Source organism: Malus sylvestris, chromosome 5 (genome assembly GCF_916048215.2).
Source record: "Malus sylvestris chromosome 5, drMalSylv7.2, whole genome shotgun sequence".
Lineage (NCBI taxonomy): Eukaryota > Viridiplantae > Streptophyta > Magnoliopsida > Rosales > Rosaceae > Malus > Malus sylvestris.
In genome coordinates this window covers 1,798,704-1,825,367 of record NC_062264.1, presented here as the reverse complement: position 1 = coordinate 1,825,367, position 26,664 = coordinate 1,798,704, and the positions used below count along the sequence as shown (strand labels likewise).

Sequence of the window (26,664 nt, the reverse complement as noted above, 5' to 3'; positions counted from 1 at the left end):
TAATCTAACCCGCAAAAAGCCTCGTGCCTTAGTCGGGTCCTCCAACTCCAGAACCCCACTTAATATCAACCTCCCCAAATTCTTTCCAAACCGATTTAAGGATGTTTCTCACTTTCCAAATTCTTTCCAGAACCCCACTTGTATGGGTAAAACTCTTTACTTTCTTTCTTTTCCCTTTCAATTCCCCAAATCACTTTCCAAATTGTGATCATCACTCGAATCTCAAGCTCGATGATCGAATTTTAGAGTTTTGAAATCGCAAACTCCATGGAAGCCTCATACTCCATTACATCTCCAAGTTCTGAAATCGAAACCACAATCACAATCTCGCAACTGAGTCCCAATTGCATGTACGTATCAACTCCTATTCTACATTTCCACTCTCAAAATTTTCACTAATACGATAACATCCGGCTTCGTTCTTTGTTTCTGATCGCCTAGAGTTTCGGGTTCCATTCAGTGCTTTTCAATTGGCTTGAATTTTGAAAATTCACCTATTTGCAGTGATTGCTTCACCAGGGTTATGATTCAGTAGGATAGGGTTATGTTTTTCTCAATCACATCTCTGATTTTGTTCCTTTCGTTAGCAGCAGCAAGACGAAGATGAAATGCTTGTGCCGCACTCAGATTTGGTCGAAGGCTCTCATCCTCTGAAATGTTTAATTTTTAAAATTTTCAATGATTTGATGTTTGAAATTCTTAAGTATATGCATGCCGTGTGGTTTTGAAGCTTTTACTTGTTGCATAATCATTCTGGTGTGGTTAGAGTTTAAGTGATTGCATTTTCTTTAGGGTTTTTATTTTCTTATTTGGAAAAACTTATGGTATTTGGTGTTTTGGTTGTAGCTGAACTGGAGCGGGCTTGTACAAAGAAATTGGAGTTGTCCTATAGTTGCAGCAACGTTGCAGATAACTTTTGCAAGTAAAGTATGCTCATATGAGTATTCTCATTTTTGCCTCTTGTTTTATTCAGTAAGCTTTCTAATTTCTTCATATATGTGCGGATGATCAGATTGACGTTGAATTGGTTTGATTTGAAGTTTGTATTAGTCTTGACATCCATCTTATTTAATAAGCTCTCAATTTCTGCCTGTCTGCTGTTTTGGGGTTTTTTTTATTTTTTTTATTTTTTTAAATTTTTTTTAAATTTTTTTTTCAGTTTAAGTTGCTGTGTTTTATTTGACAGAGTTTCTTGTTTATTCTATAAGGGTTTAAGCTGCAATTTTCATACTAGAAAGGTGGGAAATAGTATATTCCTTTTAATATATATTGACCGGATCACTTGTTGTTAGGTGCAAATATTCGTTTCAATTGCCTACTGGTGGTCCACACCATTTTTAGAGAGAGTTTTCAACTGAAAGCTTGTTGACAATGCAAGAAAAGCAGCTAAAACTGTCATAATTTGATTTGTTTTTAGGGCTTTTTGAAGAAGTTCATTGTTTCGGCTTCTTTTGATATCCTTTTTCTTTAATGAGCATTGTGTCATCCTACTCATAATGTTTTGGATTTTTATTCATGTTTTGGCTTGCTACAGGTGGATGCCATGTGATGAAGGATAACAATTAACAAGTGGTACATCTTGTTACTTTCAATCACTTATATCTGAATGAACTGTCATTTGAAGTTAATATTCCTTGGCCAATTCTCAATTAAGTTACATTCAGCATAAAAACCTTTAAATGCTAAAAAGTCAGTTCAAGTAGAGGTACATCTTGTTACATTCCGTTGTCATCCATTATTAATGAAGTTCATTTCATGTCATGTTTTATTATCAACAGTTAATATTTTTACAGCTTTCAAGTTATGAAGTTGTGAAGTTCTATTGAAATGCTTAAGTACAAATGTTTCCATTATTAGTCTGCTCAACCCGCAATTTGACTTTGATTTACCTATTACTAAATGAGGTGTTTTCTAATTCTCTTTTGACATCGTAGCTTGTTTACATGGTGTTTTTTGTTTGAATTATTGCTGTCAAATTTATTGTTTTGTGCTTTTATGATCATGCAATTGCTGACCTTAGTTTTGGTAAATGAAATCTATTTTAATACAGTCTAATGAACAAAAGGATCAAGTGACAGTTGAGTGAATTTTACGGGGTTCAGTTTTTGGATGCAGAGCACCCGGATCAATGTAAGTTGTTTTTGTGAGGATACTTTTGTTTTCATCTGGTAGAAAATATTTTTCTTTCCAGTATTGACATTGTAGTTTATAGGCTCTGGAAAAACTGAATAGACAGTGCGCCTATACGCAATCTATTGGTTTGTTCTGTTTTACAGGAGTGGATAGAAATACTTGGCTCGGAAACAGGTTGAAGTGGTAGATTCAGTATGCATGCGAGCGAAGCAGTCAGCCTTTTCTAAAGGTATTAAGCTAAGCTAGCCTTTCTGCTCTTTTGGTGTTCATGTGAGTTCCTTATTGTACTACGCACACTAAGCGTTCAACTATGGCTAACTTGAACAATCTACTAAATGACTAGAATTGGAAGAAGACATAGTCGATAATTGAGTTATAAGAAGTATTATGTGATTCATATTGAAACTGTCACCAAATCCTGCTGCTTGTTTTAATTCTACACGGATTTGGTCATGTTTTGAAATTTTGCTCTGGTTGTTTCCTTTTTTTTTTCTTCAGTTATTCTTTGAGCAAAAAATATATCTCCTTATACTGATTATATGTGTGCCTATTTTGAGGGGTTTTCATCTTTGAGTGACTTTGATTTATCATGTTACAGTGAGTGAGGGATGAAAGTGGAGTACCAGCAGTGGTTAAATCTTGTGAACTCGATTCCATCTCCTAAAGGTAAGGTCACATATTTGAATCCTGGCTTTTCCTTGAAAACTTGATCGATAAATGGGCCTCCATTAATAGTCTCACCAATATTGTTTTCTACCACTGTGTTCCCATTTGGGTTGAGGTTCATAACCTTCAAAAGTTTCAAGTGATCTTCAACCTTGCAGTCAACAACTGCAAAATCAACATTCTTGAAATGCTTCACCATTCTACAAGGATCAATGTCATAAACATATTCAACGACGTCACTTGGGGGCCATTTTCCACAATTTGGGTTTTGCCAGTCTTCCCCATATGATCATCGTCGTCGCTGTTACTGCACACGATCAGTCGCCTCCACTTTGCTTTGCAGTTGGTAAAATTGCTTCTCGACTTATAATTTAATTAATTGTTTTATGTCAAAGGTGGTGGTGAGCTTTGACAATATCCCATCGTGCGATGACAAGTGGCACCTTGCAGAATCTGAAATGCATGCATTAGGTGAAGTCGTAGCAGACTCTGGGGGATTTGATCATGTGACTAACTGGTGGGAAAAGGAAACAAATCCAAAGGAATGAAGAATTTGCTTGTTTCTCAGACATATTGAACGTGGGAGGTAGGAGATACTTGACACCAGGTGTAGCCAAACATGCCCTCTGCAGGAAATGTGGAGACCAATCACACTCAACTCAACTGTAACTTGCATGCACGGCAACCTACATCGGTATCGGTCGGTTAAGCTATCCCGTTATGGTTCTTACTAAATTGGTCAATATTTGCCGTCAAATATTCTTTTGGGTAAACTGTCATTTCCCCCTTAAACTATCACCCTATTGTCAATTTACCCCCTAAATTATTTTTTCAGCCAATTTACTCCCTGAACTATAAAAATTGGCCAATGTACTCCTTACTGTTAAATTTGTTAAATACCATCCATTTAGATGTTAAAAATAAGGGTGATTTTGTCATTTCCAACGCAAAATAGTAATTAATAAAAAAAATAAAGAAATTAATAAAAAACCAAAAAAGAAAAAAAGAAAAAAACCCTTGCAAATAGCAAATAGAGGATTGGTTCAGAGAGAGAGAGAGAGAGAGAGAGAGAGAGGCCTCCCAGACTTCCAGTGATTGGAGTGGAATCAGTGATGTGGATTCTGAGGTGCAAAGGATCAGCAATGGTGGCATGGCAGAATCGGAACTGCCTCGATGGAGTTGAATCGGAATCGGTGTGGTGTAGTTGAATCGTAAGCCGCCCCTCCACCTTGGGTTGCCCGAATATGGACTTCAAATCTACCGCTAACCCTACAATTTTTTTAGAGAGGGAGAGAAAGAGAGAGAGAATCGTGATGAAGGTGGCGGGTTGGGTGGGGGTAGAGTTCGGGCAGGAAAGGATATGGAATTGCTGGGTTAAAGGAATGTGGGCTGGAGAATAGGGTCTCCTTTTATTTTCTTTTCAAGTTTTAGTATTTTTTTACTTTAATAGTTAAAAGTGATCTTCTTTTTTAAATTAAAGAATTGATTTTTTTTAACAGAATTTTAAGGAAGTTTAAAAGTTTGACGGTAAACTGTAAATTGGCACATTATATATAGTTCAGGGGGTTAATTGGCTGAAAAAATAGTTTAGGGGGTAAATTGATAATAGGGGGATAGTTTAAGGGGAAAAATGACAGTTTTCCCTATTCTTTTAATCCATTACTTTCAACTTTCTTGTATTTTTTATTTAGGAGAAATTATGTTCACATCCTTTTTTTGTTATTCCATTGATTAAAATCCTATTCATTTTCAATTTTTGATGAAGGTCATTGGGTATTAATAACATCATTAATTATTTGAATAATAAAATATTTTTATTTTTAAAATATATTCCTTTAGTGTTAAAAATGTTACAATTAGTATATTTATATTTATTGCTAAATTTTTTTATCATATATTTTTATTTTTAGTTTGTACCTTTTTTTAATTTGCAAATATTTTTTAATTTGTACCAATTTCTTTTCATTTTTAATTTGTACCCATATATTAGTTTCTTTTTGTGCCCATATTTTTTAAAGTTTTATTTGTGTTTGTATCCATGTGTACACCGTCATGTGACATTGTATATTTAATCAATGATAGAAAAATTACATATGGTATATTTATGTTTTATGCTTAAACTTTGTATCATATATTTATATTTTTAGTTTGTACCAACTTTTAATTTGCAACATTTTTTTTTAATTTGTAGTATTTTCTTTTTAGTTTTATTTTGTACCAGTGTATTAATTTCTTTTAGCGCCCATATTTTTTAAAAATTCATTTGTACTCATAATTTTTTAATCTTTTATTTGTACCCTAATTTATTTATAATGTACCCATTCTTCTTTATTAATGTACCACTTTGTTATATGTGAAATGTACCAATTTTTTTTAACACTATGAATACATTTTTTTGCCATTTATTATTTCTTATTTTTACATAGTTTTTATCCATTTATTCAATCAAAATGTTTAAATTTTTTTATTGTAACCGTTTCTAATAGTATTATAATGAGAGATTTTAAATTTATAGGATTATAAATCTCATAAAATATCAAACAATTAATGTCAAAAATATAAATATTAATATTAATATAATGATGTGTACAAAGTCAAAGGACCTGATCAAACTTTGAATACTATTAAAGTTTTAATAAAAAAATATTAAGGATTAAAGACCGGATTCAAAGTATCTTCTATTTATTTACGTAGAACGCAATTACTACACTAAGTTCCAAATTATAAAGAAAATAAAGATTGATCAGAACGCAATGATTGAAAAATGTTGATCACAAGATTCAAGAACAATCCACAAATTGCTTTATATTCTTTATTTTTTTCCTTCATCTTTATATTTTCATTCTTAGAGAACTATTTAAATTCGTTTCTTTTCTTTTGAGACGAATAAAGTTTTATTAAAACGATTAAAAATTAACAAGGGACAGCCATAAACGTGATGACGAGGTCAAGTTTTACTCGAGAAAAATCAATATTATGTCTGTACTCTGTAGAACAAAAACAAGAAGTCAACAAGCCAGAAAAAGAAGCATCACATAATCTAAAATATCAACAACCATAATCTCTGCAGAGACCACCACCACGACCACATGCGTATTGCATCGCAGTGGGCGGCTACTTGTAATTATGAAAAAAAAAAAAAAAACATAGAAGAGGTAGGATGGTAAATAAATTATCATCAAATATAAGATACGTGTAGCATTACAGGAATTTATCCACGTCTCGTCTGACGGTCCCAATCAAACTTTGGAGAGATCTTCTAATGTTCCCGTAACATGGGAACGATAGGCCTATAATTATATAAGTGAAGACAAAAAAAATTATTTATTTAAGTGCTCCTTTATTTGAATAGTAACATATGATGTATGTGCTTGTATATTAAATATATTAAAAATTTTCTCTAAACCTTAGAAGATAAGGGATTGACCATATTTATCATAAATACCTTTATACAGCTCACCCTTTGTATTTATGTGACTAGATCATCTACTTGATTTTTATAAACAAGACCGTCTGGTTTGTACAACTTACGGTACGTGGTATGTATGTTGTTGGAATCGTCTTGTTTTATTTATGGGATAGGAATTAGGATTCTCTTCCTTTCTACTACTATCTTTTTTGATCTCCTCCTCTCATATTTTTGTTTTTGTTTTTGTTTTTTTTTTTATATAAAAAATTCAAAACAAAATGAAGACGTGATGTAAGCGTAATGATGAGTATATTTTATATTATATATTTTACCCTAATCTTAGTATATTTTGGTTAATATATTGGAAGAATTTTGATACTTTGAATTGTATTTTCAATATAGGACTTTCGACTTCCTCTGGAGCAAAACAGGATCAAATGGACGAATTTTGGAGTAATTCTAGTTGGAGGACATTCGTGAGTCACTTAGCTTGATCGTATCAAAATTTGGGATTTTCCACCAAGTGGTTATTTTCTGGCGATAAAATAAAGAAGCAGTGCGCAGTGCTGGAAAATGACGTTTTTGGGCTTAAATTGCGTTTTTGGAGCCCAAGATGACATCAGATGGGTTCGTGGTCTTCTGGAAAAGTGTTCAGAATATTCCAAACATTAGATCCAGCTATATTTGGCCAGTTTTGGAGCAGCTTATGGGTCAAAACGTGGCTGTTCAGCTTTTAGACAAATTTTATCATTTAATTTAGGGTTATGTTTCCTAAGTTTTAGGGGGATTTAAATTAATTTTAGTTTCCTAGGGTTTGTGTTGGAGGCTTAGCAAATATATTGCTTAGCCATCTACAGTTTTTGGGAACGCTTTCTTTTATGCAATTTTGGAGACAGAGAGAAGTGCTAGGGTTTTGGAGATTTTCTACTTGAAGGTGTTTTCAATCCTTTTCTTAATAATATTTTCTACGATTCCAATTATGAATATGCGGAACTAATTTCTTTTGCTAGGGCGAAACCTTGAGCCTTAGCATGAATATGTGATTTTTATTTAATTGCTTATGATTGATTGCATGCGTATTTTGAATTGTTAATCATCGGGATAAAAACTATCTAATTGTCTTAATGCCTGATCACCATTAGGATCTTTAGAAAAGTAATTTGATGCAATTTTGGTCGGAAGGTTCCCTGAAATTGACACTGGCTTCTTGTGATTAATAATTGTAATTTCACTTAGGATGAATATCACATCTTAAGGATTGCATGGTTTTTCAAAGGATTTTCATAAAGCATAATGAGTCTTTCATGTTCAGATTTGATCCGAACGTCCAGACGGGTTGCATGTTAGATATACGTTCTATGTTGGAGGGTCCAAGTAGAATATGAATTAGGAAAATCTAACCTTCAAAGTGGCATGTATAGATCATAAGTAATGGGTAAAAATTCATAGGATTGCTAGGTGATGGTGGAACCCTAGTGCTTTCTTAATTTTATTCTCCCAAAACTGTTTTCTTTTCTCTAGCTCTAATATTGCAGATTGTTTATTTTAATTCATTAATTTCGTTTTTATTTTAATTAGGTTATAAAATCAATCACTTCAATTTCTACTTTACAATAATTAAATGGAATCTGATTAGTTCGAATTATTTAATAATCCCTGTGGAGACGACCTTGCGAAATCCGTTTATACTACAATAACCTTGTGATTCTTGCAAGTAAAATAGGAGATTTAAGCCCGTTCACATGAGTAGTAAAAATCCTATTAAGAAAATGGCGCCGTTGCCGGGGATTATTTAAAATAATCCCTACGAATCAGATTTTCAATTAGTTATTGCTGTTTATACATATAAAAAAATATTTAATTTTCGTTTTCATTTTATTTTTACAGATTACAACAGTACAACAGTACAGATTTCAGAAATCTGTGCATGGTCAGCACCCGTTCAACAGTGCAGAAATTGATTCCATTTGATCCAGAACTTGAGCAGAATTTAAGGAGAAAACGCAGGGAGCGAACTTTGTAGAGGGTTCCTCCTCTGCAGGTAACTTGTCTACAATCTTTAAATTCTGGGAACCTGCACAACAAAGATAAAATGGCGTTTGTAATTCCAGAGGCAGGTCTACCCCTGGGTGATTCACTGACAGCCCATACAACAAATATACCAAGTTGCATTACTTATCCGGCAGTGGAGGAAGGTACTGCATTTGAAATAAAACAGCACATGTTGAATATTCTACCTACGTTTCATGGGTTATCATTTGATGATCCTAACATGCACATTGCAGAATTTTTAATGGGGTGCAAAAACATTTTGGTGAGGGGATTTTCAGCCGAATCTATTAAGCTGCGGTTGTTTCCATACACTCTAAAAGATCAGGCAAAGAGATGGCTCCTCACACTCCCATCTGGAAGCATTACAACTTGGGCCCAACTCAGTGAAAAAATTTTAAACAAGTATTATCCAGCTTCTAAGACTCTTGATATGAGAACTCAAATTTTATTGTTTGCCCAAAAACCAAATGAAGAGTTTCACGAGGCGTGGGAGCGGTTTAAAGAGTTGATTAGAAAATGTCCACATTCAGGTATTAACACTACTGATCAAATGCACATATTTTTCAGAGGGTTGAATATGACTACAAAAACACTTGTCAACGCTTTATGCGGAGGTTCATACAAAGATAAAAATGCACAAGAGGCTTGTTTGTTATTTGAAAAAATGGCAGCAGATACTCAGCAGTGGGCAGTTGAGCAGCCACAATCTAGGTCTGTTTTTGAGATGTCAAATGGTTCACCATACGTGTCGGCACAAATTGAAAAAATGGAGAAAAAGCTTGAAAGATTTGATGCAAAATTTGACATGTTATTACAAAGAATTTCGGGTTCACAGGTTACTGTATAGCAGCCTTTACAAGCTGCCTGCAGCATTTGCAGCTTGACAAATCATGATTTTTTGAGCTGTCCACATAAAGATGCTTATCCGGAGTTTATAGCGGAGCAGGTTAATTCATTTAATAATTTTCCACGTCCCAGATATGACCCGTATTCTAATTTCTACAACCCAGGTTGGAGAGATCATCCTAATCTAAGGTGGGACAAGGAACAGCACACTAGGCCTCAATTTCATCAGCAGGTACAGCAACCTGCTGCACCTAAGGCTGCTTGGGAGGTTGCAATTGAAAAATTGGCAAATACTACCACTCAAGAAATTCAAAATCTACAGGCAGCAGTGAAAAACATGGAAAAACAAATGGGGCAGATTGCTTTACAGGTTTCAGAAAGAGCTCCGGGTACATTTCCTAGTCAAACAGTACCTAATCCAAGAGGACGAGAAGAATGCAATGCTATACGGACTCTACGGTTTGGCAAAAGTTACAACAACAGACATGAAAATCCTGTTGGGAATTCGCAGGCAGCAGAACTACCCCAAACTAAATCTGCAATTTTTGCAGATTCTGAAATTTCTGCAGATTCTAGGCAGTCCCAAGACAGATACGAAAATACTGCAGAAGCTTCCACAAAAACTGCAGAACGTGTTTACGAGCCCCCTATGCCTTATCCAGAAAGGTTGAGACCTAAAGCTAAAGATCAACAGTTAACAGATTTTATGAAAACTTTGGCTAAAGTTCAAATTAATCTACCATTAATTGATGCAATCATCAAGAACATTCCATCTTATGCCAAATGTTTGAAGGATGTTTGCACAAAGAAAAAGAAGCTTGTTGATTTTGAAAAAGTGATTCTTACAGAACAATGCAGTGCGGTCTTATTACATAAATTGCCTCCAAAGAAAAAAGATCTAGGGAGTTTTACTATCTCTTGCACCATTGGAAATTGTGATTTTAGTAGTGCTTTAATTGATTTAGGTGCTAGTGTAAACTTAATGCCATATTTTGTTTTCAAACGTTTAGGTGAAGGTGAGCTGAAGCCAACCTCCAGTATTATTCAATTGGCTGACCGTTCAATTACCTACCCTAGAGAAGTCATTGAAGATGTTATTGTGAAGGTTGACAATTTATATTTACCGGCAACATTATTTTGGGCATGGATGAGGATTTGACAACGCCCATTATTTTGGGCCGCCCATTTCTGGCAACAGCCTGGACTCTTATTGACGTTGAAGCCGGAACATTAACATTCCGGGTTGAAGATCAAACTGTTGTTTTCAAGTTGTTTGAAGCAAGCATACATTCAGGTGACAAGCAAGAATGCATGCGTGTTGATGCATTGGATGGTTTACCAAGTGCCAAGTTTATGAACAAATCATCAACTGACCATCTGTCCATAAAGTCCCCGAATTTAACTCGTGATTGTACAAGTCCTAAACCACAGCAGCAAATGGTGCTACATGAAGACCAGCCAATTAACACTATGAAAAAACATGAAAATTTGCCAAGCAGCCCAAATTTTAAGAAAATACAGCCTGGTAAAAAAGTGTGGTTATTAAGTTCAGATTTCAAGTCATTTCCAGGGAAACAAGAGTCTCGATGGAGAGGCCCTTTTCTAGTTACTAAAGTTTTTCAGAATGGTAAAGTGGACATTAAGGCTAAGGGCACAGATTTCTCATTGAAGGTGACCAAACATCAACTAAAACCATGCATAGAGAAATTTGGTGTAGGCGAGTCATCAACTTTGAAGGAACCAGTGATCTAGCCACCGAACTTCAGCAAAGTCTAGCTACAAACTTAAAATAAAGCGCTAATTGGGAGGCAACCCAATTTTTCTAAACTTTTTCCTCATTTTAATTTTCGTTTGATTTTCACCAACAAAGAAAAAAAAAATATATTTATATATATAATAATAATAAATTAAAAAAATTAAAAAGAAAAAAAAACGAAAAATTCAAAAAAATGGAAGATTGCAAGTTGATTTTATTTACCCAGTTTATTTGATTTTATTTTAATTTTTTGACGCATATTGGTTAATTGCAGGTTGCAAACGTGGAAAATAAAGCGCGTCCTATGCTGGAATCCTGCACCCAGCAGCAAGTCTAACGTTCACATCAACCACATCTACACTATGCTGGAAATTTAAAGCAGTCAACATAACAAGTCATTCACATATGCAAGTTTGGGGGAGATTGTTGCAGATCCAGCACAGAGACATAATTTTGAGCAGTTAATTTTCTGCAGCTCAGTTTTGCGATGCATGGAGGAGAACCACAGTTAAATCACATATCCATACACCACAGAACTGAGTACAGCTATTATTACCAGATCTACAACAATTCAACTTGCAAGGCTATGGAATTTTACCTCCCAGATTCACCGATCTGGGCTCTTGGAAGCTTGTGTCGTTTTTGTCTATTGAAGCTGATGTTTGTCCATCCACTTTCCTTCCCATGGGCTCTATCATGAATCTGCATTCCCTGCAGCACAGAGCAACACAATGAAACCATGCTGGGACATAAATATCATTTTTACATATCAAGACACATCACAACCCGGACTAGTTTTACCTTCGTATAGGAGGTGGATCTGTGATGTCTGAGCTGTCCTGTTTCCTTCCTTTGTTCCGGGATCAGATTGTCGTCCTGCACAATTTACTACAGATAGACTAATGACACTTTGCTTTCCATGATCCATGTTCTATATCACTTTAAACACACAACATTGTGACATTCATTCTAGGTCTGCCAGTTTTATTCATTTTGTTATTTGTTCATCAGATATGAGGTCTTTTGCGTTTTAGGGTCCATAGTTTTCGTGGTCATTTAGTCTTCGTTGAGTCTCACGCATTTCAAGTCCACTTTCATCATATACATGTTAGTCTGAATGTTGTTAGTTCGATGCATGTTCAAAACCGCATATACATATGGTTTTTGTTAACATTTTTCACAGACCCATGGACGAAATTAATCATGACATGTAAATCAGAGCAGGGCTGAGCTTATACCTTCATAATCAATAGGTCACGATTTTTAAGCTGTGTCATGCTTTCTGTCCAGTGGATTTTCAGCTGAGATTTATCTTTCTCGGATCTGTCACGGATCTGAGTGTTGTGCACAAATACCACACCATTATAATTACATGCAGAGGTGATGAAGCTATTTTCTTACAACATGGGGTTCATTAACCTACGGAGTACAAGATTTTTACCTTTTGCAGGAACCGGATCTACATTGTAGTTGGTTTTCATTTTTCTTGTCATGGTTAGGCTTCCAGATCGAGGACCTGTGCCCACAAACGAAATAAACATCAGTATACACATGCAGTATGGCGTATCTGAGACATAAAACCCATCATATGGAGCTGCTCGAGTAACGTTAAACAGATGCACATATTTTACCTTCACATTTCCATGGCAGAAGTTGAAGGGTTTCGGGTTTCCGTAGAGATAGGCGCGTGGTGTAGGTCGGCTCGGATTTGCAACTCTTGGGGGTCCTCACACAGCTGAAATGACATGCATGTGTTAGATCTCACTGCAGTTCACTCATACACATAACTCCGAAACTGAACCCAAAAGATTTGTGAGGGATTTACCTTCCTGCATCTCAGTTTTTCCACTCCTGTCACCATGGTTGTGTTCGAGAAACACGGAGGTGTGTAGATAGCTGGGCTGTTAGTTGCAGCACGGATGCCACGTTTAGCGAGGATGAAGAAGCAGTTGTGGAAAGGAGAAAAAAATGTGGGGGAAAGAGGTATTTTTCGTTTTACAGAGACATGGGATTCGAAAGAAATGAGAAAAACAATAAATGGGAGGAAGGAGTTGCTGTGAAATGGGGATGAGTTCCGAGAGGGAGAAGGCCAACTCTTTTCATTTTGGAGATCTATTTTTCATGTTAGAGAGTTATGGGATCTGAGAAAAAAAAGAGAGAGAGAGCAGAGATGAATTGGGGAAATGAGAGCGGGCAATGGCGAGATTTTGAAGAATCAAATTGAAAAATCCAACATAACCCAAATTTACATTAACAGGTAAACAGATGCTACATTAAAGAAAAAGAGAGCCAAGAACGGAATTTTACTTTGTTTCGTTCTCAGACAGTTATCGCCATAGATAAAGAACAATTGGAATGCAAAAATTAATAAAGTGAAATAAGCACATGTAAGTGTTATTTATAATTAAGTGAGTCTATACTAAGAATGCAGGGACAAATTCCAAGATGGCTTCTCCATCCTCGTTAGAGCTGTAATTGGCATTTAGAAAACTTAGTTGTAATCGAAAACCACCAGAGTGTTATTCAAAAACTGAGTCTATACTATTGAAACTAAGTCGTATGCTATTGAAACTAAGTCGTATGCTACAACCAACACTTCCAATATCAAAAGAGAAACAAATAACAGTATACGACGCATTAGCATAAAACTGCCACATTACATACCATCAAATGACAGTAACTAACTCCTGATATCAACTGCCGGAAGAAAAACCTTGCCCGATGCAAAACAACAATTAAATCGAAAAAGTATGGAAGTTTTAGTTATATTATGACCGACTGTTATGTAAAAATATGCTTCAGACCTAACTTTCCCTATCTGAAACGAAAATCGAAATGGATTCCATTTCAGGGGACATTCAGAGATCCCATATTTCAGACTCTACGCCAAAAACATTTACAATGAAATTTTCTCTGCCTTTGAAACTACTTAACCTCATCCTCACTAAATCTGCCAGCACTGCATATTCTCTCGAAAAGTTATCACCCAGCCGCGTACTCCATCACAATGGCTAGATGAGTTGGTGTGAGCAGGACCTGCAAGAAAGAAACCGCACAACTCTCAAGTCTTAAACAGAACCTCTTTATCAATTATCACAAATAAGCCACTCTAAAGACTATTTCCACTTCACAGTAAAAACAAAGTGCAAGAAGTAAAGCTCAAATTTTTAGCAGTGCTATTTTAACAACAATTCAGCAAGTGGTCGATAACCCCAGTGGGTAGGGCATTTCTCTTAGTCCCACTGCATTCCGGGTTCAAAATTCTAACCATCCCCCGTACCAGTTTAAGCACACCAAAGGCAAAATTTAGCATGTTATCTTCATCCACCCAACCCCAGCAGATACTCATACAAAATTCATAACAGAACTTGCCAAATTTAGCATGTTCTACCTTAATAATTTTGCAATTCAGACCAACCCACTACAACCATAATCAGTGAACAGTTTACATTAAAACATATGAAATTACAGCCCATTTGACAGAAGATTAAGATTACATTGTTTTAACAGAAACTCCCAAAAATGAACATTTCACAGCGAAGAACTAATTTCTAATTATTTAAAAATAGTCATCAAATTTCATAAATAAATTAAAAAAAAACCCAAAAGAATGCAAAAAATTGAAACATTTGGGTAAGCAAGTAGAAGACATCGCCCTCTTTGGAATTGGCTTCAGCAGCCAAAGCAATTTAGGATCCTTCTTTAGACTAAAGTAATATTAGCGTACAAACAATTGGGATGCGGCCATTACCATATCAAATATGATACTATTCCTCTCTCTCTCTCTAAACTCTTTGTTAAAACCCAAATATCTCAAGGTCAGATTTTTGCTTACTTGCAAAGATGTCTTTAACTTCCTCTAATTATTCACATTATCTCATACTTACTCTCTGATATCTCTTTAATCAGAAAGCTATGACAATAATACAACACACATTCTTTGGAATTTCGATATGGATATAAATGCGGACTATTTTAATTTTTCAGTTAATCTTTTTTCTTGAGAACTTAAAACACACAGATTCGGTCTCATCGAAACGTAATGGGGATAATTTTTTAGTGATGTTTCAAGTGTGATTACAAATCCCACATACCATTGTCTTCATGACAGGGGGGGGGGGGAACAATCCATGTACCTAATAAATCATGGTATTAATTCCAAAAAAGAACACATATATACCCAGCCCCATAAGGGTCAATAGGTCTCAGTTGCATATGAGGGGTGAAAGATAATATATGCATAAGGCAACTGAAAAACGTTCAGTTATTATTTTTGGAATATATTGCCAATAGATTGCCACCCTACATACTTTACGCATAATATTTTGATAACATCGCGCAAGCATTGCCTAGAAACAGCATACATAATTCAAGGTTATATGAAAACCTATGCCATAATGAATTGAGCAGGAAAATAAGCACTTCCTCATATGAGACATTATTAAACTGGAGTTATACTAATAAACCAGGAAATAGAATGGAGAGCAGGAACATGAACTCACCACCTCAACAAAAGCCTACAACACCAATTGCAGAAATACCTTTACTTCTTAAAGCTTCAATTACCAGTTTTGCATCTTCGATTTCTTTTGGCTTGTCGATGTGAAAACATGAGGATTTGGAGGAAAGAAAAGTTCAACAATTAATCATTCAAATTAGAGGAAAACATTTAAAATGTAAAATTAACCCAAAAACTTATCAACAAACATCAGAGAGTTAGAGCTCATTCATGTGAAAGTATTAGAGAGTCAGAGCTCAACATTTAACCCATTTTGAGTGCAGCCTTGCAATTAATTTTGAGGGAATGAAATATGCTAATTCATGTTAAAGAATTAGAGAGTTAGAGGTTCATTGCCCGCAATTTTCTTCATCCTCTGCCCCTCCATCAAGGTTAGTAGGTCAGAAGTTCATTTGAAATGTCGAATCGATCCAAGAACTTAAACTCCAGAAAACCCAATTCGATGAACAAATTCCCAATTCATCAACCATTGGAAGTTAATAGTACAGGCCTTGATTCATGCATAACATGATTACTGAGTATAATTATTGTGCTAATCCCTTATGTTCAGATCATGATATTAATAGTACAGTCTAAGATACATATGGGATTCTGTGCTAACACCACCTATCTAATATGCTAATGCTTTGAAAATAATGACATGAAGAAAGAATGGTAATCAAGCATGATGAGATTACCATTATAATAATGTGTCCAAAAGACGGGATTACATTAATGACACCATTAGCATAATGTGTCCAAATTCAGAATACTCACCCTCACGTCCTCAATATGTTTTGTAAATGGTAACACCACCTATCTAATATCCAAATATAAATGCCTGGCAGTAGCAAAGCAATCGTCTAGCATCTAACAAATTTAAGAATGAATAGAAAAATACCTTAGTAGTAATCTCTTTTGTGCCTGCCTGCCTGGACTACACTTGCAGCTGACTGAGCCGCCGATGAAGCAACCAAAGATAATTTTCCAAAACCCTATCCAAATTAAATAAACGGAAAACCAAAAACAGATAGATAGTGTGTATCAATATCAGCCATCTTCATCTACAATCACGAATCAAGAATATACATAATAACAAAAATAATGCAACCTGAGATACAACAGACAACACATCGCCTCACGTATCCAATTCTTCGAAGCCACGTATCCAATTCTTCTTGTTGCTTCGAATATATATGCTATAACCAAATAAAGCAAACTTTCATAGCCACAACTGCTTGCATTCAGCACAATCGGCAAACCCATTAATCCAAAATCCATAAATAATCTAAATACTAATCAAATCAGCTAAAAAATAAATAAAAACCCAGACCATAATTTTCAAAAAGGAAAAGAAAATCCAAAAAATATGAAAGCTTTTGCAGTAGTATTTTTCATACCTACATGCCATTGAGGAATGGGATCAGGCAGAGAGAAGGGCTCTTGGTGAGTCGATTCCAATGGAAGCACTTGCAATTTAGGGAACCATAAGTACTATTAGCATAAACGCTTAATTTGTGCCCAAGAAGGAAAGAGAAAAGGGGAGACGAAAATCAGAAAATCACCTGTTTCTAACACTTTTTAATTCTCAAAGAGAGAAAACTCTCGAGCTTTTGCAGAAGGGGAATTGTGTTTTGTCGAGGTTTTGAGTTGTAGGTGGAGCTAACGAAGGGAGATGAGAGAGAGAGGTGGAGCGGCTAGGGTTTGAGTATGGAAGAGATGAAAATTGGAGAGAGCACCTGTTTTGGCTGAAGCACGGGTGAAAATCGGGTCTTAAGGCTGAGTGGCTTTTTTGTTAATAAAGAGAAAGGTGGTTAAAAGTATCCGAGTGGCAATCTTGTAAATAAACTGAAATGTCTTACAAAACACTGTTCATATGAATAGTGCGATTTCCCCTCCTACTTTAGACTAAAGTAATGCAAAACTTAATTGAAAGTAGAAAGAAAAATTTAGACATGAGAACCGATAAACACATTGTACCATAAAATGGCTCTACATGAGAGAAAATAAATTATACAAATTGACATATTGGTAGAAACCCAACAGAGATTTTAGAGAGAGAGAGGAGAGAGAGAGAGTACCAAAGAGAGTGAGATATGGTTGTACCTGGAAAGCAAATAATAAATAATATAAATTGACTTTAACATTTGTTGACTCTAACAAATTGATACATAATAACATTTGTTTAGGATATAGATATGGGTGTACCTGGAAATATTAAAATTCACCATGTAAGCCATATTCGTGGAGGACTTGCTCTAGTTCTTCCATAGTGATATACCTGATAATCAGAATGCATTTTGGCAACATTGTTATAAATAAGATGTTGAAATTTAAGAGCATTATGTAAAAGATATTAAAATAAAAATAAAAACCCCATCTATAATGATCTCTGCATACCCCTGCTATCTCGTAGGAGAAGCCAATGAACAGTGGCAGTAGAATCAAGCAACCAAGTTATGAAATATGAATTTAAAATGTACCTATTTACTGTGTCTGTAATGAATGTGAAATCAAATAGTTAAACCCTAAAAAGCACCACTGCAAATAGCATAAGAAAATTGAAATTAACCCTAAAGAAATTGGGAGAGAAGAATATGAAAAGGGAATACCTTTAGGCCATTTAAGTTATTGGAAAAAAACCCAACAGAGGCAAAAGCCTCCAACTCCAAAGACTGTTGTGCGATTTTGAAGAGAGCAAGAGAGAAAATATCAGAAACAATAAAGCAAGAGAGGGGGAACCAAAAGGGGGAAGAAGAAGAAGCAGCAGCAAAAGCGAAGCAGAGGAAGAAGAAATAAGGGGAAAAAGGACGACTGAAATTAAGTACGCAACCATATACTTATAATAGCAACTAATCAAATAGAACTAAAAAAATATGGAGGAATCATATCAGTCACACTTACCAAGTATTGAAAGATATCGAGCAACAAAGTCAGTCTCACAGTTAAGTTCAATAATAGCAGCCTTGTTCTCATTTTGAGCCAGAGCCAGCAGCCATCCGAGATGACTTTTTCGACGCCAAAATTCCTCCTCAATTCCTTCTGAGCAGCCTCTGCATTTCATTAAAGAAACCAACTTTGATAAGGATTCAAAAAATATTTATATAAACACATAACTGATTCAAATTAGCATAAACAAAAATGGGAAGAAAGGGGTTCTGACCAATGTCCCAATTGCTATCAATGAGAGCAGCCTTAACGTCTTTGATCGGCGCACTGGTTCGCTCCCATAATTATATGGTTCTATAGGCATATTCGGACTTCAAAATAAAATCTGGCAGATGTTTGCGCTTGTAAACAATTTCTCTTTACAAAACTACATAAATTGTAATGACCTATGAAATCAAAATTTGATAGGCATTAGAAACAATGTTACCTTTTGGAGAGAAGGATGCTCTACCAAATGAAAGCCCAAATTTAAAACAGCAACCGAATGAGAATCTGACATTATAAAATCCGTAAGAAGCGAGTAGTGCGTCTAATTTAAAAGGGCTCTCACACATATGCAATTGCACATAGCGCACCAGATTCAAAAAAAAAAAAACACCTTGATACCAAAGGACTGCAAAGGACTGCTTTGTCATGGAAAGTAAAAGAATAAATTGAATCAATGAACATGCTTCTTGCCAACCAACAAAGTAAAACACAGGGCAACAACCATTTCTTTTATCCCATTTGTCCAACACCACTTGCATTTCAAACAAAAAGGAAGAGTTTAATAACTCATAACTTCAGGCACTTTCCAATTCTCAGCTAGCATGATAAAGACCATGGATAATTTATTGTGTCCATTTTCCTGGCATCTTAAGTGACCAGAAACTGAAAATTTCTTATCAAATGTATTAATGCTGCAATATATAGGATGACGGAGAAAATTCCAGTGAAGATTGGTTAAGGAAATTTCTTATCATCGCATACTGATAAAACAATATAATATCTATCATACCTTAACAACAGAGGCTCTGGTAGCAAATTTTTTCCCCAATTTATATGAAGCATCACTAAGTTTGACGCCTGAATTGTAATAAAATAAACCGTGTTAATTATGGTAGGAACAAAATAAGAATCTCCAAATAGAAAGACAAAGGATGTAAAGTAGCAGATTGCTCACCAAAAAGCTCCCAGCCCTTTCACAGTAGTGATAGAACTGCCAAGGGGGCAACATCAGATGGAGAGGGGCAAAGCAGCTTGATGCCCAGCCTTTGACACGATCTGGACGATGGAAAGAAAGGTTTGGGATTTGTCTTGCATATGATTCTCTACATTAATATGATTCATCACATGAAAATGAGAAGAAAATTGGAACTTCACACACAAAAATTAAAAGAGCCATGTTCAAAAGAGTTTTCTAATTATCTCGGGGAGAGGTCACCCAACATGACCAAAAGCAATATTTCTTTTACTACAGCTATTAAACATCAATTTCCATCTGACAACAAAGCTTAAATTACATGGATAATATTTATGGTTATAAACTGAAAACACAACCTGACGTGATCCATTCGTTAATAATGCACCAATTTGAAGAGCAACCACACAGGTATGGTTATATTTTCTCTCCCTGTTCACAGACAACATAAACCCATTTGTTAGTGACTCAAATAAATAACATAGAGGATGAACTAAATCCATAAAGGAAGACCTCCTTCGACCTTATGAACATATCGAGGTAGAAATTCACATAATGAAAAAACCCTAATTTAGAAATTACCTAATTTGTTGCAGGATGATGGTATGGTAGTGTTTTCGACGGCGGTGATGTGGCCGCGACGGCAGGAATGGGGTGATAATGGTGAATCGTGATGGTCTAAGCTGCATAATGGCGAACACAAACAAAATCCCCAAAATCACAAAAAGGAAATTTGAACACAAGATCCATTTGTAAATCCAAAATCACAAAAAAGAAATTCAAACAAACCAAAAAGGAAATTAAGAGAGAAACGGAGAAGAGAGAGAGAGATCGGAGTACCGTTAGTTAAAGAGTGGACGACATCGGTTCTCGGAGCACTGTAATCCCTGAAGATCTCTTCCGCTGTTGGCGGACTCGAACCCATCTCCCTGCTCCTCTCCTTCATCTCACCGAAGCTCTTGAGTTACAGAAATGGAAGCCAGTTTGTGTGGTTTTGGTTTTAGGAAGCAGGAGCTGATGCTATTTCAGAGATGGTGTTGTGGCTGCTAGGGTTTGAGAAGGACTTAAACAGGAAAAGTGAGAGATGAGAGAGCGCTCGCGTAGGAGAGGAAGAGGAAGTGTGAGAGATGAGAGGAGAGCGCACGCCTGTAACCCAGCAATCCGTGCTAAACCGAACGAACAAAATTACCCTGTGAACTTTTAAGAATTACCCTCCCAACCCAGCCCCATATGGCTGGTAATGTGGTAAATAGCATGAAATCGAGTGGCTCTGTGCTAAACCATATGGACAAAATCACCCTCTGACCTTTTGAGAATTACCCTCCCAACCCAGCCCATATCAGATGGGTTTCTTGCAAATAAGATGAAATCGAGGGGCGTTTGTTTTACTGTAGCCATTAACAGGCCAATTCCCTTCGAACTTTAGAATAGACTAGCAAAAATGTCCGCGCGTTGCTACGGGACTTAAATGCACCAGCCTTAACCACATGAATAAGACAATTGATCTGAAAAAAAATTCAACATAATCATGAATGAACAAAAAGGATAGATGAATGAAAGCTGTCGGTAAGATGAGCAGTTCAACTTTTATATACATTGAACCGAGCTGATTGCAAAATATACAGTTGCAAAAAAATGCTCTGTTTCCTGAGAAACAAAAGCAACATGCATTTAATACACTGAGACACAGAGCATACCAAAACCAATAGTGGCGTTCCAACCCCTGCGATTTCACAAACTTCTCAGTGGAGGAAGGGAAACACAAAATACACTACTTGATCACTTGTGGTTGAGCTTTTATTGCTCGACCTGTCTTTATCTTCGTGTATCTCTTTGACTGAAATATTATTCATATAAAATTTCATTACAGTATAAAGTATACTTATATATAACTGTTGATCCTAGAAACTACAAAGCCTACGTGGCGCGCAGGCCGAGTAATTAATGAGCTAACTACGTCCTTCGGTGAATGCGGGGCGTGCCAACTCGTCGGCCGAGCTCGGCCGAGGAGTAAATTTGTTGATGTTGCGTTGGGTCGCGCTACTGACTTCTGCGTCTTGCGATTGCGGCCGAGAAAGGAACACGTCTCGGCCTCTTGGGCTCTCGAACCTGAAGACAAGATTACTATTCTTACGAAGTTCAATATCAAATTCGGCTTTCAATGTGCCGAATGTAATAACTGTAACACCTCACTTCGCCGAGAAGGCTGATGAGATGACCTCGACCAATAAGGATTTAGAAACCCTTCTCGACCGAGACTTGGATAGGTAATCAATCGTTCTCGCCGCAATGCTGTCGATGCCAACGGAAGATACTGCGAGACCGACTGACTCTACGGTGACAGAGCTATCTATGCCGACTTAAGATATCACCGGTTGCTTCCACAGTGCTGTTGATGCCAACGGAAGATGTGTCAGCGAAAAAGGAAAAAGAAAAATCACAAGTTGTGAGAGTTTGCGCAGGGCAATTTTGTATTGATTTTGTGGGGGCTTCCTCAATGTGCCGTGACTCTGTATTTATAAGAATGAACTGCCTCGCCCTCACACGATTCTTGGAATATTAGGTAGAATAATCATTACTTAATCTTGTTGATTATCCTATACGCGCAATTGCATTAGGATAATTGTCCCCTCATCACTCGTTGGCCAGCTGGAAGTCATCACATGTATCCTGATAGATTTCTAAATTGCATGGAACCATAGATAATCATTATCATCTCCTCCATGCGTTAGCCAAAGATAGAATCCTAATAGAATTCCTTATTTGCTGCATGCAAAATTAAAAGCCGCCACCTCATCAGCCATTGCTAATGATAACCCACGTGTACAGCAAGCTTGTAGGTCTTTGGCTAATCCCAAAAGCCATTCTGACCCCATCACTATTTCAATTTCATCCTTATCCTATGCAAAGTTTGATTTCAAACAAACACCGTGATATTGATCATATTTAGTTTAGATAAATTGATATATTATTAAAAGATATATCATGATTAAAACCACAGTATATCCTTCAATAATAATTATCTTAACTATTCCGATCCGACGGTTGAGAGCTATGCTCACTCAACGGCCTCGATTACTTGGGCCGATGGTGTAAATTTGGGTCCAAACATTGCCCCCCAGTTTCCTTGAGCTTCGGCTCGCAAGCCGAATGGTTAAGGAAATTAATTTGCTCTTCGGAGTCACCGACTTCAAGCCCCTTAATAGACCACCTTGACCACCCCTCAGTCCAAATAACACTCCAAGGCCGAAAAAACAATCTCAACAAAGGAAACTACTTGCTCGAAGTCGAGGTACACTCATAAAACCCGATTGTGCATATACAATTAATTTGTGCGACGAAACTACGGTTTGGCTCATGCATCTTCAAGCTTGACTGCATGTAGAATCTAATTGCGCAGATTCTACGACCATGCACCCTTGATGATCCTCACCCACCGAGCCACGCATAACAACATATATTTACCATATGCATTTCAACCACACATGCTGTCGACTCGGCTGATTTTTCGGCTGCCACCATTTTACCCTTAACGATCCTCACGTTAGTCGTGCTTGGTAAACAGTTGGCCATATATATATATAGATACACTTGCCCATCAAGCTGCGAGCACTCGTCGAATAGCTCGGCCTAAAAATCCACCATAACATCGTTCTGATTCTCTCGGCTTCGGCCTAGACAGCCGAAAATTGTTTCCTCCCATAGCATGCGTCGAATGGCTCGGCCGAATAAGAGGGTGTGCCCACATGGAAGCCTACAACCTAAAATAAGTGGCTTTTCATCAAACTTTTGAACCTGCCGTTTGCTTTTGCATGCCATCTTTCTTTTGGCCTATTTTGATGTGATGTCGTAGGCTATATATATTAGGGCTGGAAAAAAATCCCAAAAATCCCAAACCAAACTGAAAAAATCCCGATCCCAAACCAAAAAAATCCCAAACCAAAAATCCCGAAATTTTCGGTATGTAATCCCGAACCAAACCGATATTTTCGGTACGGGATTCGGTTTTGAATCTCAAATTTTCGGTATTCCCATACCGAACCGAAAATAAATATTATATAATATATATATATTTTTTTTTTCTTTTAATTATAAGAGAATTATTTCAACCGTTCATTGTTTTAGATTTAATCTTTGCCGTTCATATGTTTTTAGGTCAGAAACCATTTCACAACCATTTTACAAACTTCACTTTCGTTCTAGCCGACCCTAATCTCTTCTCTCGTCTCTGATCTCTCCCTCATCTAGCCGACGAGCCCTCATCTCATCTCTCTCTCTGTGACGAATTCCGGCCAGCCACCGGCCCACCACCACACTTGACGAATTGCAGAGTTCACTACTTCACTTCTTCCTCGTCCTTTCCTTCCACAACCCACGGTCCACCTCAGGCATCCTCTTCCTTCTTCTTCTTCCTCCACCTCAGGTAAAAAAGTTCGTAACTTCCGTGTTGGGATGGTTTTCGATAAGCCGAAAGGAACACTGATGTTGGTTTCACTGTGGATGACGGGACAGGGCGAATCAAGTGCTGAAGATGGTCACTGAGTTTTGTTTTGTTCGTTGATTACCATGTTTTGATGTGTATTGGTTGCTTTGTGTTTTGAAGGTTGTACGTAAATTACACATGTCCATTTGCACAGCGGGTTTGGATCACTAGGAACTACAAGGTTTGTTCTCTTTTTTTTTCTTCACCATTTTTCTGTCTTTGGAGCTTCTGGCAATGACCCTGTTATAAGATAATTCAATTTGTTGTTTGAGAAATTGGCTAATATGATGAAATACAAATCCCAATTGCGGAAATGATTTTTTCGAGATTTTGTTTTTTTTTCTGTTGGCTATATTTGATGGATATGTCGTCGTTATTTGATTTTAATCATTTCATGAATTGGTAAATTGAGAATTAATCAGAACCCATGTCTTATTGTTTGTTTTTGTTGAAATTTTTGAGTTGCAGGGTTTGCAAGACAAGATTAAGTTAGTCGGTATAGATCTTCAAAACAGGCCTGATTGGTACAAGGAAAAGGTCTACCCTGGAAACAAGGTATAATTTTGAAAAAAAATGAGTGTTTTTTCTTCTTTGCTGCCATTGATTGTCTGTGGAAAATTGGGTGAAGCTGGATAAATCTCTTGATTGATTATTTTTATAGGTGCCATCTCTGGAGCACAATGGAAAAGTCATTGGAGAGAGTCTTGACCTGATCAAATACCTTGAAAGCAACTTCGAAGGGCCTTCACTTGTCCCCAATGTAAGATATCCAGAATTTGATTGTGCCTCAAGTAACATGCCTTTGTCTCTCAGAAATTTGACCAGAGTGATGCTGCGAAATTGTTTTTAGGACGACCCTGAGAGAAAAAAGTTTGGCAAAGAATTATTGACTTATGTTGATACCTTCGTGGGGTCCTTGTATCGCTCATTGAAAGGAGACACGGTAAAAGCAGCTGGTAAGACTTGGAAGATTCTCCCGTTAGTGACTGTTTTAGTTGATGAATTAACACTGACTGAATTTGGTTATCTGCATCAGATGAGCAGTTTGATTACTTGGAAAATGCTCTTGAGAAATTTGACGACGGGCGTATCTTCTGGGCCAGTTTAGTTTGGTAAGTTGAATGTACAATTTATCTACATGCCAATTAATGTTTTTGTATTTCTAATAAAATGAGCTAGTAGTAACACATAAGTGCTTAAGTAATGGATAAGAATTCGTGATATTCAGGTGGACATAGCCTATATCCCGTTCATTGAGCGGTTCCAAGCCTTCTTATCAGACGTATTCAAGTATGACATCACAGCTGGGAGGCCTAAACTAGCAGCATTCTTGGAGGTACATTAACAAGTCATAGAATTGTATAATGAATGTTATGGATTCCATTGTCTGAGCTTTATCCCATGTACGGATGACTGTCTCTCATCTGTTTAAAAACAAAGTTAAACGTTTCATGAGACTAAGCTAGCTGTTCAAGTGGTTTCAGAGCAAGAACTCTAAGCAAAAGCACTCTGTTAACCACTATCTTAAAATCGGATTTGATAGAGGACGCGCTGCTCTGTAATATATCTCATAGAGATGGTGATTATTATGGTTGTTATATATCCTTGTGCAGGAAATCAACAAGATTGAGGCATACAAGGTAACAAAAGCTGATCCAAAGGAGATTGTTGCAGTGTTCAAGAAGCGACAGTATATGCCTTGAATTTGTTACAGGCCTGTGAAAAACTTTGTAACTTAATTATTAAAACTTTGGATTGTAACTTAATTATTAAAACTTTGGATTGTAACTAATTTTTTTGCTTTTGGTTTGTAACTTAATTATTAAAACTTTAGATTGTAACTAATTTTTTTGCTTTTGGGTTTGTTACTTTATTTATTTTAAAACCTTGGCTACCATACAAGTGGAAAATGCAGCTGAACTGCTCTTATAAACATTGCAGGTTTGCCCAATATTTTTTTTATTTGGTTGAATAAAAGTTAAGCCCATATGTGGGGGCTATTACATTTAGTGGGCAGGCCCAATATTAGGTTTTTGTCCAATTGGACCAATATTAGCTTTTTTTTGTCCAAAAGCCCAAAATCATTTTTGGGATTCCCGATTTGTCCCGAAATCCCGAAACTATTTCGGGATTCCCAAAAATTGGGATTCCCGAAAATTTGGTTTGGGATCGGTATTGAAATTGGGATTCCCGAAAATTTCGGTATGGGAATCGGGACAAGGGTTTCGGTATGGGATCCCATACCGAACCACCCCTAATATATATATATATATATATATATATATATATATATATATATATATATATATATATATATATATATATATTCAACGATGATTCACGCCACCAGTTGTTCCCGGCTAAAAATGATGACTAAAATAATGATTCACGCCACATCATCTCACAATGTACCCCAGTTTCAAAAGTTATGTCTACATAACTTAGAAAATATTTCTCGACAAGTTGGCCGAGGTCGGCCTAAAAAAAAAAACCCTCTCGGCAAGCAACAGCTCCTTGATATGTACTTACTTTCGACAAGTTTAAATCTGATATGCTGATTATATCACCCGTATCACCCGTGCCCCCTTTATTTTCTTAAGCATCGGCTTACGTAGCCAGATGATTAAGAAAATATATTTTTTTTCTAAATGGAACTAAAAGTGGCCGAACCATATTCAGGAGGAGGCCAACG

General features: G+C 36.4%; 1 protein-coding gene, 1 long non-coding RNA gene and 2 pseudogenes across 17 annotated transcripts; 2 read left to right on the top strand and 2 right to left on the bottom strand.

Moving 5' to 3' along the window:
• The first annotated feature begins 13 nt into the window (after window positions 1-13).
• LOC126621535 (uncharacterized) lies at window positions 14-3,723 on the top strand. 12 transcript variants are annotated; one of them, XR_007623055.1, is made up of 8 exons: window positions 16-350; window positions 591-972; window positions 1,535-1,572; window positions 2,051-2,130; window positions 2,277-2,362; window positions 2,732-2,799; window positions 2,915-3,145; window positions 3,250-3,723. It is a non-coding gene; the product is annotated as an uncharacterized LOC126621535 (long non-coding RNA). The 12 variants fall into 12 exon arrangements; XR_007623058.1 differs by having other exon boundaries at window positions 17-350; window positions 591-632; window positions 847-972; window positions 2,732-3,145; XR_007623054.1 differs by having other exon boundaries at window positions 17-350; window positions 591-657; window positions 847-972; window positions 2,732-3,145.
• Window positions 3,724-7,822: 4,099 nt separating this feature from the next.
• LOC126621528 (uncharacterized) lies at window positions 7,823-17,966 on the bottom strand. Of its 5 annotated transcripts, XR_007623019.1 has the most exons (13): window positions 17,761-17,966; window positions 17,569-17,641; window positions 16,926-17,466; window positions 16,761-16,829; window positions 16,472-16,594; window positions 16,262-16,355; window positions 15,365-15,455; window positions 12,688-13,898; window positions 12,494-12,597; window positions 12,304-12,378; window positions 12,101-12,196; window positions 11,664-11,837; window positions 7,823-11,573 (listed from the first exon to the last, which is right to left on the bottom strand). XR_007623019.1 is itself a non-coding variant. In XM_050290056.1 (7 exons), the coding sequence occupies exons 4-7, from the start codon at window positions 12,137-12,139 to the stop codon at window positions 8,090-8,092; spliced, it is 420 nt and encodes a 139-aa protein (XP_050146013.1). In that variant the 5' UTR covers window positions 12,140-12,196; window positions 12,304-12,378; window positions 12,494-12,597; window positions 12,688-15,358; the 3' UTR covers window positions 7,823-8,089. The 5 variants fall into 5 exon arrangements, 1 of the variants encoding a protein (XP_050146013.1); XR_007623020.1 differs by lacking the exons at window positions 16,926-17,466; window positions 17,569-17,641; window positions 17,761-17,966 and having other exon boundaries at window positions 16,472-16,559; window positions 16,761-16,850; XR_007623022.1 differs by lacking the exons at window positions 16,472-16,594; window positions 16,926-17,466; window positions 17,569-17,641; window positions 17,761-17,966 and having other exon boundaries at window positions 16,761-16,844.
• Window positions 8,688-8,795, bottom strand: LOC126624868 (small nucleolar RNA R71; annotated as a pseudogene).
• A 5,761-nt stretch (window positions 17,967-23,727) lies between the features above and the next one.
• Window positions 23,728-25,923, top strand: LOC126621533 (glutathione S-transferase L3-like; annotated as a pseudogene).
• Window positions 25,924-26,664: the final 741 nt, after the last annotated feature.

Bases quoted from the DNA above. Each gene is read 5' to 3' on its own strand.
- LOC126621528 (XM_050290056.1), bottom strand. From the start codon at position 12,139: ATGACACAGCTTAAAAATCGTGACCTATTGATTATGAAG. The intron at 11,739-12,100 runs GTATAAGCTCAG...TAAATTGTGCAG, and splicing joins GTGACCTATTGATTATGAAG to GACGACAATCTGATCCCGGA. The intron at 11,574-11,663 runs GTAAAACTAGTC...TCTGTGCTGCAG, and splicing joins GATCCACCTCCTATACGAAG to GGAATGCAGATTCATGATAG.